The sequence below is a fragment of the Clavelina lepadiformis genome, chromosome 1 (assembly GCF_947623445.1).
Source record: "Clavelina lepadiformis chromosome 1, kaClaLepa1.1, whole genome shotgun sequence".
Classification (NCBI taxonomy): Eukaryota; Metazoa; Chordata; class Ascidiacea; order Aplousobranchia; family Clavelinidae; genus Clavelina; species Clavelina lepadiformis.
The window spans coordinates 20,559,985-20,570,639 of record NC_135240.1 but is presented as its reverse complement, the minus strand read 5'-3'; the positions used below and the strand labels follow the sequence as shown (position 1 = coordinate 20,570,639).

The 10,655-nt window shown below is 34.8% G+C and overlaps 1 protein-coding gene across 2 annotated transcripts; it reads left to right on the top strand.

The window, feature by feature from the left end:
• The first annotated feature begins 1,463 nt into the window (after positions 1 to 1,463).
• LOC143472580 (inactive peptidyl-prolyl cis-trans isomerase FKBP6-like) lies at positions 1,464 to 10,613 on the top strand. Of its 2 annotated transcripts, XM_076969990.1 has the most exons (11): positions 1,464 to 1,482; positions 3,958 to 4,094; positions 7,004 to 7,084; positions 7,151 to 7,254; positions 7,592 to 7,689; positions 8,382 to 8,442; positions 8,652 to 8,728; positions 9,027 to 9,197; positions 9,293 to 9,373; positions 9,541 to 9,783; positions 10,074 to 10,613. In XM_076969990.1, exons 2-11 carry the CDS (start codon positions 3,992 to 3,994, stop codon positions 10,210 to 10,212), a joined length of 1,158 nt encoding a protein of 385 aa, XP_076826105.1. In that variant the 5' UTR covers positions 1,464 to 1,482; positions 3,958 to 3,991; the 3' UTR covers positions 10,213 to 10,613. The 2 variants fall into 2 exon arrangements, with proteins under 2 accessions (XP_076826105.1, XP_076826103.1); XM_076969988.1 differs by lacking the exon at positions 1,464 to 1,482 and having other exon boundaries at positions 3,912 to 4,094.
• Positions 10,614 to 10,655: the final 42 nt, after the last annotated feature.

Genomic DNA, 10,655 nt, shown 5'->3' with positions numbered 1-10,655 from the left:
ATGATGAGTTCATTCATTTGCACAACTTAAACCAAGCAATGATTCCTCATCACTAGGGCAACCAAAAGTCAATATGGTCAATTTTTTTTTAACCTGCTCAGAATGCTATCAAACAAGCACAAAACAAATTTCAGCTTTGTACGACGTGTGGTATAGAAGTTATTAGGTCAAATAAAGTCAAAATGGTACGTTAGGTCAAAATACGGTCAAATTGTTTCTTTAGGTCTTCTTTTTAGGTCAAAATCTATTAAACTTGTAATTTTGTAATATTATTCTTCCGTTTTTCTCTTTTCTTGTACCGCAAACAATTTCAGTGCCCCAAATTATACTTAGAACCAAAGCCACAAAGAGAGGGAAGGCCTTTCAGCGCGTCTGGTGACGTCACGATGTGAAGGCATTGCATTTGAAACTGCAAGTTGTCAATCTTAATTTACAGTCATTACAACAGTATAGCGCCCCTAAGAAAAGCGGGTACAGTATCAAACACGGAACACGAGCCGCATTTATTGCCAGGCCAGTACTCAAACCACTCGGCTACCGAGTCGATAAATCGTATCATCAATGGTTGCAATGCATAAGCATAAGGTATAGGCTGGCACAGCTAGTATCATAGTAAAAGTATAGGCATGCCAACTGAGCGAAGTTTTGGCAAAAATTAATCTTCCCTATATGATTCTGTTTTTGTATCAATGGTTATTTTTCGCCATTGACTTTATCGTTCAAGCCATGGTTCAAGCCGAGCTTGTCTTTGTGCAAGCCCCGATAACCGTACACACATTTTAGTAGTTATTTTTTTTAATTTCTATTAATTATTGACCGAATTTGGAACTGTTCTGTGTTTTCTCTAGCCTAGACTAACGACTGAACAGCAGCAAGAGTCGTTCATGCTTTGCCAAACGGCATAACAAGGGTTTGATTCTTTAAAAATTTGAATACATTCTTAGTTCATTTGATCGTATTCCCTAGTTCTTTTTATAACAGTCCAGGCATGTTCTTGGTATCATTCCTTCCACAAAAGCATATTCCATAACCTATTGAGTTTCATTAGGAAGATCCCATTCAGTTGTCATAGCTACCTCACAATGCCGCTACAAGCAGCAGAGATTTATCACATATTAAGATAATTTTGTTAAAAATGGTAACAGCAATTCGTAAAGTTTGTGTAGTCAAAATTTTTTGTTTGAAACTGTAAAATTATTATTTATGAAATTATCGTGGTATACAAGACATGGTTATTAAAAAATTCTCCTTTTCTTTAGTACTGGTAGTTGTAGAAGTAGTCCATGTGAAAATGATTTAAAACACATTTTTAAATTGGGGGGTTTTCTGCGCGCCTTGGCTGTCATGTGGTTTTCCTCTTGGCTTGTCTCTAGAAGTGAACGGTTTCCACAATGTTCTGGAGCATTCTTATATTATAGCTTTTACGACGGAACCCACAGCATTTCAAAACCCATTTCCATGGATTTCGTTTTTAAGTTCAGTGTAAGTTAGGTTTTGAAATTTCGAGGGTGTGGTTATGAATTTTGGCTGGATTGGGTTTGATCTGATGCCAACCTCGGTTTACAGCCACTGATGTGTAGGCTTGTAATGAAATGGTTGTTTATTGTACCTTAACCTGTAAGGTTATGCCATTTCACTACAATGTTTGTTAGTAGAATTGTTTATTGCGCTCGATGGTATATGAGTTTCAAAGGTCTTTTTCTGCTTTTCTCAATCTTAGAATTAATTGTTCACCTTAACGAATTATTGTCTTGTGAAGGTGACAACAAATTTGTCTAACAAGACACTGAACTTCTTAAAATTGAATTCAAGAATGGTTACACAGGAATGACAACGGCATATTCTGATTATATTGAAGCTTCTTTGAACGATTACATTTAAATAAAACATTGACTCAGCAGCTACAGCACAAGGCTGCTGTAGCTGCAAATATGTTGCAGCTAATAACTTAACACACAAATTGATTGAATGACTGCGACTGACTCACGTAATATAGGCATGCGCAATTGTTATGTCACGTTTCATGAAGGCGGTTTCCGTAAACAAAACATTATAATATCGTCACAGGCTATTTGAAAAAATAAAGAAAACAGGAACCCCCAAAGAATAAATTGTTTTTAATACATTTGGGGCGGCCGCTCCACCCCATTGGAAAATTTTACTTTATACTTTTCCTTTTCTCATTTAATTTAAATTCTTTTGTTGATTACCTCCCTTTATAAGGGTTGCGTTTTTAACAACACAGCATTAGTCTACATTTCATACAACTATCCGTTCGAATGAGTTGACATTGTATTGTTCTGCTAATAAAGTTTTGGCAGCCATTATTTCACCGGAAAAAATTGTGTTTTCAAAGCTAATTTTCACAGTTTCTTTAGCATATCTCTCCAGTTATGTGTGATTGCGTTTTTTAGTGTCGCTTCTTTAAAAACGATCATCCTTCCACCATAAACTTTCTCTTAAAGTACGTCTCCATCACTGCAAACTATCGAAGGTTGGAAAGGCAATTCATCTTTGTTAATGAAGCTTAAAATTCTTCTTGAAGCTTCTTGATAGCTGTGATTGACACGGCTGATGTGTGATGCAGTTCCATCCTGTTGAAAAACAATCCTCAGTTGGTCTGGTTGTCGTCGTCCAGTATTTGCAGCGTGAAGTACTCATTTGCAAACATCATTTTTTTCACCTCTTTATTCCAATATCAGTCTTAGAATTTCCTACATTAATTTTGTTTTGAAAATTTCGACATTTTATCCTGTGGGGTAAGACAATTTCAATATCATTCAAAATATAAAGTAGAAGCATTGAGGAAAGAAGAGAATTATTCCTATAATAAATAATCGGTATAAAATATTAAAACTATAGCTTTGATATATACTTTCTGAAAACAATCTGAAATAAACGGTGTTGTTGTTTTGTGCGTCTCAATATTTGGAGGAAGAAAGGAAATGTGAAAGTGATGTGATGTGTTTGTGAAAAATGAAATACCGAGTTTGTTCCTTTTTTAAGATAATTGTTTTTGCACCAGAAACTGTATAATACTGTCGGTGTAAAGAAGTTTGTTAACTTTTATATCATTATAATCTTCCAGCTTTCTACCCCTCAATTTTATTGAATTTATAACATTATGCTCAAAGTGTTGTTTTCTCACTGTTGAAATAAACTGTTCTTAATTTGTCGCTACCTTAAAAAAAGACAGCAAAATATCACCTACTTTTAATAATTTGTATATCATTAAAACCAGAAAAATTTTTCAAAATCTAATTAAGATTATTGTTAACCAGTTCAACACCGCTTATATTTTATTTTCACAGTTTAATAACCATAATCAGTTTCTTAAAAATTTATATTTACTAATCCATTTTGATTGCAATTAAAGTTACTGAAATCGCTGTTGTGCTGTGCTATCTCACGCCTGCATGTCCAGACAAAATAACAGCTAAAACTTTATTTACAAAAGTGATTTGAATTTGTTTTGAAACCTATGTCCGAATATTACGATATTTTTCAAAATCTACGAATATGGCTGTATCTTGTGTATAAGGTTTAAATTACTAAATACAGCAAAATTGCTAGTTTAATTCTTGAGTTCTTATATTATATACATAACTAAATTTGAGTTCAAGATATTTGATGATGCAATAATGCAATGATATCTCCCAGTTCTTGAAAGCTATAAAATAGACATTTGGATACAATCTTTGAAGATTAGCGTGATAAAAAACATGATGATTAAACTGGCATGTATAGTATTTACAAACTTGATCCGGTTTGTAGTGTAATGGTTAAACCACAGTTTAGCGAACCATCTGACGAAAAACTAATATATTGAAGAAAAAATGATTTTGTCAAAAATACAACAAGCTCGTAATTGATATCCTAGTTGGGAGGAATTACTACCAAGTTTATATCTAAGAAACGGTTTGCATAGATAGAAAACGGTGTTAATTTAATGTTCAGGTCTGCGTCCTGATTAGCATTTTATGAATACAAGATGCAGTCTACTCGACAAGGATTAAAAAAGTTGTCATCTTTTGGTTTATGTGGACCAACTTTGCCTTTAAAAGATGGACTTGATATGCGGAAGATTGAAGAAGGTGTGTACAGTACTGAGTTTTACATACTGGAATTTGTATTGTGATGTTGCAAAGTGCAGGAATTAACGATGTACAGTAACCTCCTGCTAAAGTTTTTGATCACATCTTATATAAATATGCAAAGAAATTGTCACAAATCCTGAATTTAAGTTTGTCAGCAATTTATTAGTTAGTAGCTTGAAGTGCAAATACAGTAGACACTGGTTAATGTATCCACTTTGGGCCAGCTGATTTTGAATGAAATAAGCGGTGGTTGTAATAACCGAATAAACAAACAATGCTACTAAACAACATTCTGGTTGTAAAATGCTATCATTGAATTTTCTGTATTTATTCAGCACAGAAAAAGCTTGTGCAACGAGGTTTGTCTAGAAGGGAATGTCTTCCTCAAATGACGATCTACTTCTGCTTTCGTAGCACTAAGCATCGGTTTGAATAGATACAGTCCAAGATCGGCTATTGTTTCATCACAACATGCCATAACCCATTATTTGTACACAGTAAAAAAAATTGGCCTGCATGGGGAATCGAAAGTGGATGCATTAACCCTTATTAGCACAGGGATTTTAGGTAACTTAATCGGCACATTTGTTGACAAATTGTCAACATGGTATTTCCTTGTGTTTTTCGATACAAATGCGCTGGTCTCAAAGTGAAGTTGTTGTTTTAGATGATTTGATGTTGATAAAACTTTAACAAAAAAATTATTAATCCTAATTGGGAGGTCCGCTGTCTTCCCAGTACATAGTTTTAGCTTACTAGTTCTCAGATAAAATGCAAGAAAATCTTAACGAGAAAAATTTTGCCACATGTTTTTCAAACACAAAAACGAAGAAACGTGGAGCACTACAACAAATTGTTCAGCATTCCCAGCATTATTTGTTCTTCTGAAGTTTTCTGTTTCGTGGGTAAACCCGTCGGCTACAAGTTACACATGCAGATCGATTATGCTCTGCACATCTGTAGCATCTTCCCCGTTTGATACCTTGAACTGCGCCATTGAAAGTGCTTGAAGTAGCAGCATCAACGAACCTCAACTTTTCGGAAAGTAGTTTAGTTTCTACCGCCAATTTTCTTTGGATGACATATGGTTGAGCAAGCTGAAAGCTAAGGTTTTTTAGAAAATCTGTTTTTTGTTACTTTTCCCATTGCCTCTTATTATGAGAAATGCATTGTTACTGGCAACATTTATCAAATTGTAATTATTAACCATTGGCCAACAATTTGTTTTCCTCAAGCAATTGAATTCTTCACAGTTTTCATCAAGACTGTCAACTCCACCTTTATATTTGTTGTAATCCATGATAACTGTAGGTTTCCTGTGAGTTTCAGTTATGGAAAAAGAAGAGTGTGAAGAAGACATCATGAGAACATTCCTGTTTCGTTTTGGTACATATGACAATAGCAAAATGTTGTTCAAATGGTCATACAATGCTTCAGTACTTTCCACCTCTCTTCTCATTGCTGACTTGAGCTGCGATGGAACTTCACGGCGATTAGCCATTACTGTTCCTACCAATGTAAGCTTTTGAAGCAAGAGACTGTAAACAAGACCAAGAGATGTAAAATATCTGTCAATGTATATGTCACGACCAGTACCAAAGTAAACAAAACACAAGTTCATCACTATATCATTTGCAAGATTTCTGTCAGGAGCCGAGTCGGTTTCTTTTCCGGAATAAATAATGCCATTTAGAGCAAAACCGGATGTGGCTTCACACAGCCAAAAGAATTATACACCATATTTCCTTGGTTTCGATGGCATGAATGTTCTTCCAGCATTTTTGCCTCGATATCCGATGAGTTGTTCATCCACATTCAAGGATTCCCTAGGAATGTAGACGTTGCGCAGAGCTTGTAAGAGCTAGTTAGAGCTAAGGCAAACGTTTCCGACACAACTGCTTAGACGATCAAGTTATCAACTGGCAATCTAACTCCTTCTAGTCAGACAGTGATTGACTAAATACACGTGCAACTCTCCTGTAAGTCCCCGGTTATCACATTGTGATAATAGCTAACTACTATGTAGTGACTTTACATTCCAAACTCCTATTGTTTCTGATTGTTGACATTTTGTCGATTTGCCGATTAAGTTAAAACGCAAATAACTCATAGTGGAAACAATTTAACGTTTTGAAATCGCTACAGCAGTAAGCTATTCAGAAGTTCTCCATCGTCACAGGATCTTGCTGAGCTAGTGCATAAGCTACGAGAGCAATGTCACACAAAAAATCGATTTTGACAAAATGTCAACACATGTGCTAATAAGGGTTAAGCAGTGGCCGGATGTATAAAACGAGGTTTTTATAATGGGAAAGGTATAGGAATATTCCGTTCCAAGCAATTTGGATGTAATAAGCGGTTGGTTGTGTTAACCGTGGATGTATTAAGCGGTATTTACTATAGTTAACAAATTAGGCAATGCATTGGAAACCTTAGACTTTTTTTTGCCGGACAACACGCGACAACAACAGAAACCTCTTGAACTGAATTTTATTTACAATTTTCTTATTTTTCACCAAATATAGTGTTGGTTTTAGATGACATACTCTAACTGTTACAGAGCAAAATGTTGTTTTCGAATATTGATTTGTTATTGTTGTTGCGACGTGTAACACCACAAACAATCATGTTAACAATCGCTAAGTATTCACCTACGTCCTATAAGATAAGTTAACACCAGCTGTTTAGAATTGCATTGCGTAGGTTACCGGAAGATTGTCATACATTTACTTCTGTAAAACATTTAGTAATTAAACTTAATTCGTCAATCAAAATAAATATATCCTTAAGTCTGACTCAGTATGTTCAGTTTATAATTTGACTTAGTATGTTCAGATGTGGTTATTGCAAACTGTAATAAAAGCCAGCCTCTGTTATCCTTGTTTTACATACCACTTTGTTTTCAGGAACTGAACTTGAATTTATGACAGATCATTTGGAGGATGAGTTAAAAGATATGCAAATAGAAAGCAACAAAATTTACTTTGGTTAGATGTGGCTGCTTTTTTATGTTTTCATAACTTAACATTTCTGGCATGATCGTTATATTGCAGAGGGAGTGGACAAGTTTTCATACTTATTTGATCAAGACTCTGATAATGAAGCAGAAGGCAACAGTTCTTTGTCGTGGTTTGAGCGTATTGGTTTAAAAATGCGTGTAAGTTCTTTTTCATGAAATGTTTGTGCGAAGATGCTTGTTACATTGGCATCTGGCACCTTCTAGAAACTCAAATGAGGTACATACTTTTATAATGTTACAGCTGACAGTTTTCAATTTGGCATTAATTTGAAATTTTTTCCCTGTTTGGAAAAGTTGCAGTGGACACTCACGTAGATTTATGCAAACTTGTGTAAGGTGTGCGTAAAAGATTTATTTTTTCAGGAGTTTTTGCTATGTAATCTAAAGTGAAGTGGCTTAGTTGTCTCATTACTTTGGGCTGAAATTCTTCTCGGAAATACTAATTGCCCTAATTATAAATGTTACCAATGTGCAGAATCTTACTCAAGATGGTGGAGTGAGAAAGATGATTAAGAAGGAAGGAATCGGAAGTGTTGTTCCTGCAAATTGTAAAATTCGAGCCCACTACAATGGGTGTGTTTTTTGACATTATTGTACATTTTAAAATGAATGCTGAATACAACTGTCAAATCAGCAAAAAGTAATTCACGCGATGCTGTCATTCAGTGAATGGATAATTTTGGATTATGCTAAAATACTATAGAAATATGTGTAACTTTATATTCACTTTGTAATGTCACTACATAAATCAAAAAGTGCGTATGTATGAAACCTACAGCTACAGACTATCTGTGTTTGCCTATATCTATATCTTAATTGTAGCGTACTGACGATGCTATTGTGCCACTTGCAGTTGTTACTATATAGAATTTTGATAATTAAAGATCTTAACGAATGTTTTGTAAATTAAGTTTTTGAAGTACCAGTGCATATAGCATATTTCGTCATAGTCATGTCTCCACACCTAATTTTATAAATGCCACTCGTATTTCAAGTTTCCTGTATTTAAACAAAACATTACATCCGTGTTATCAATATGAGTAAATCACTGGAAGGTGAGGCAATGTATGCTGCTTTTCACTACGATAACATTTAAGGCACTGCTACACACATGATATTAAATGCAAACATACAAAATTAAAGGCATAGTAGCAATTGCTCGAACAAATACTAATTTGCACATAAACGCAGTTGCTCTGAAACAAAATATGCCTGGTGCATGGGTGTATTTTGATAGGACTTGTGTGTTAAACTGTCTTGTTTAGGTATTTGGAAGATTTAGATGAACCTTTTGATTCAAGTCGACTGAGAAACAAAGAGTTGCAGGTTTGACATTTAATAAAACTGATGCCACATGTAAATATTAAATACACACCGTTAGATTATTTTATTATTTGTAGTTTACTGTCACATGTGTATAGTATTACCGGTCAAAGCTATTAACCTGGTGCAGCACTGAGTTAAAGGTGGTTACAAACTGAGGCATAGTATACATCAGGAAACGAACCTACATGAAAATTTCTTTAAATGTGCAGGTAACATTGGGCAAAAGTGAAATTGTGCTCGGATTGGATATTGGAATAGCATCCATGCGAAAGGAAGAAGTGGCTCGGTATGTATTCAGTGTGATAAGAACCTGTGTTTCAATGACTTTCTCTCAACTGTATGCAAATAAAGTTAGCATTTCGTTTTGTGTAATACAGTAAAATATATATATGAGTAATTGTGTATAGCTAGTAAATGCAATTTTTATAGTTTATTGTACGTTATGTCTTGGTAATAGTAAATGGTTGATGTTTTAACAACCAATTTATGAAATTATCTGTCTGAGTTGTGCAAAAATCATATGTTTAATTAATTCAATAATAGATAAAGTTATGAGTTGTGTAATCTACAATCATCTGCTTTAGATTTCTCATCCAACCTTCGTATGGTTATGGGAGAATGGGATGTCCACCACGAATTCCAGGAAATGCTACAATTTTGTTTGAAGTGGAGTTGTTAGGATTTACTGACTCGGCTTTGTTAGATGACTATCAGGAGTTATCAGAAGAAGAAAAAAGGGGTCTCCCATTTCAAAGGTTTGTCCTTTCTCCAGACAAGTATTAAATCTGGAAAGATGTGTATTTCACTGCATGTTAAAGTATGTTCTTTACCTTTTTATGTTTTATTGCAGTATACTTGAAGTGGCAAAATTACACAATGTTGAAGGAAATGATTTTTACAAGAGGCAGCAGTACGGAAAAGCAACAAGAAAGTAAGCCATCTGAATTCGGAGGCTGTATTTTTGCGCGTGCGCTCATGCAGTAGTAGTAGTACACAAAACAGCCGTGTGTAATGGTTACACAGGTCTTTGATTGAAGCTTGCAACTTATAATGTTAGCCCTTTCAGTTGCTTAACTGATTTAACCGTGGCACATTTAGATACATGAGTACTATCAATACCCTGGAAAGTGTGACGCTGCAAAATGAAGAGCAGGAAAGGGATGTGGTTCACATTTGCATAAAAGCATATCTGAACATGGCTCTATGTCATTTAAAAGCTGCCCATTTCGGGAAGGCAATTGCAGCTGGAAAGAAAGTTCTCCAGTGGGAAGTTGAGCACCCTAAAGCCTTGTATATTTGTGGAAAAGCTTTACATCACCTTGGTGAATTTAAGTCTGCACGGTAAACGCATGTATACTTTCAGAGTATGCTGAGAACGATCTTTAATGTAATTTGCAAAATATTTTGTTCATTTAATTTTTCTTTCATAAATGTGACATAGTTGTTATGGTCAGATATGTTCATTATAGTGGCTGACACTTTCTTTGTAATAGTTTTGCATGCACTTTTTGGCATGTATTATTTATACTTTATTACTTTGGCTTTATACTTTTTGGCATGTATTATTAACCAAAATCATATCATATTTGATAAGCACTTCGGCTAAAATTCATTTACTTTATGTAATTTAGTACTTATCTAATGCGTGCCAATGCCACCATGCCTTCCTCAAGAGATGTCCTCAAAGAGCTGCAAATCTTAGACCATGATGAAACGCGTTGGTTGGCCGCCGAACGTGATATGTGCAAGAAGATGTTTGAGCGAAACTGATGATTCCGAGTATTACCTCTGTGGATATTTGATCATGTGGTTACATATTGCCTTTCAGTTTTTTAATAGTTTTATGTTCACTCTAAAACGTTACCTTTTACGCGCAAGCGATTCAGCCGTCTTAAAGCCGTGTTTTCATGTCTGTCGTTCAGTTTAGCTCAATGTTGTATACACGATTTATACCTGTACTTTGTAACCGTTTAAGGTACCAACTGCATTGTGGTTAAACCACTGCTTAATGTGATTTCTGCTTTTATGTTAACATTAGTTTTTTGTTGCAACATACATGACTCGTTGCTATTTCACTGCCACTGTCTGCCTTTTTCAAATGCTTTTTGTACTATTTCGTTCTTCATTAAGGCATCTTTTCTGAATTAAAGTTTTTTCTTTCTTTAAACGTACATATTCGTTTTCGATGACAGACAGACAAAACTTAAAGGTCA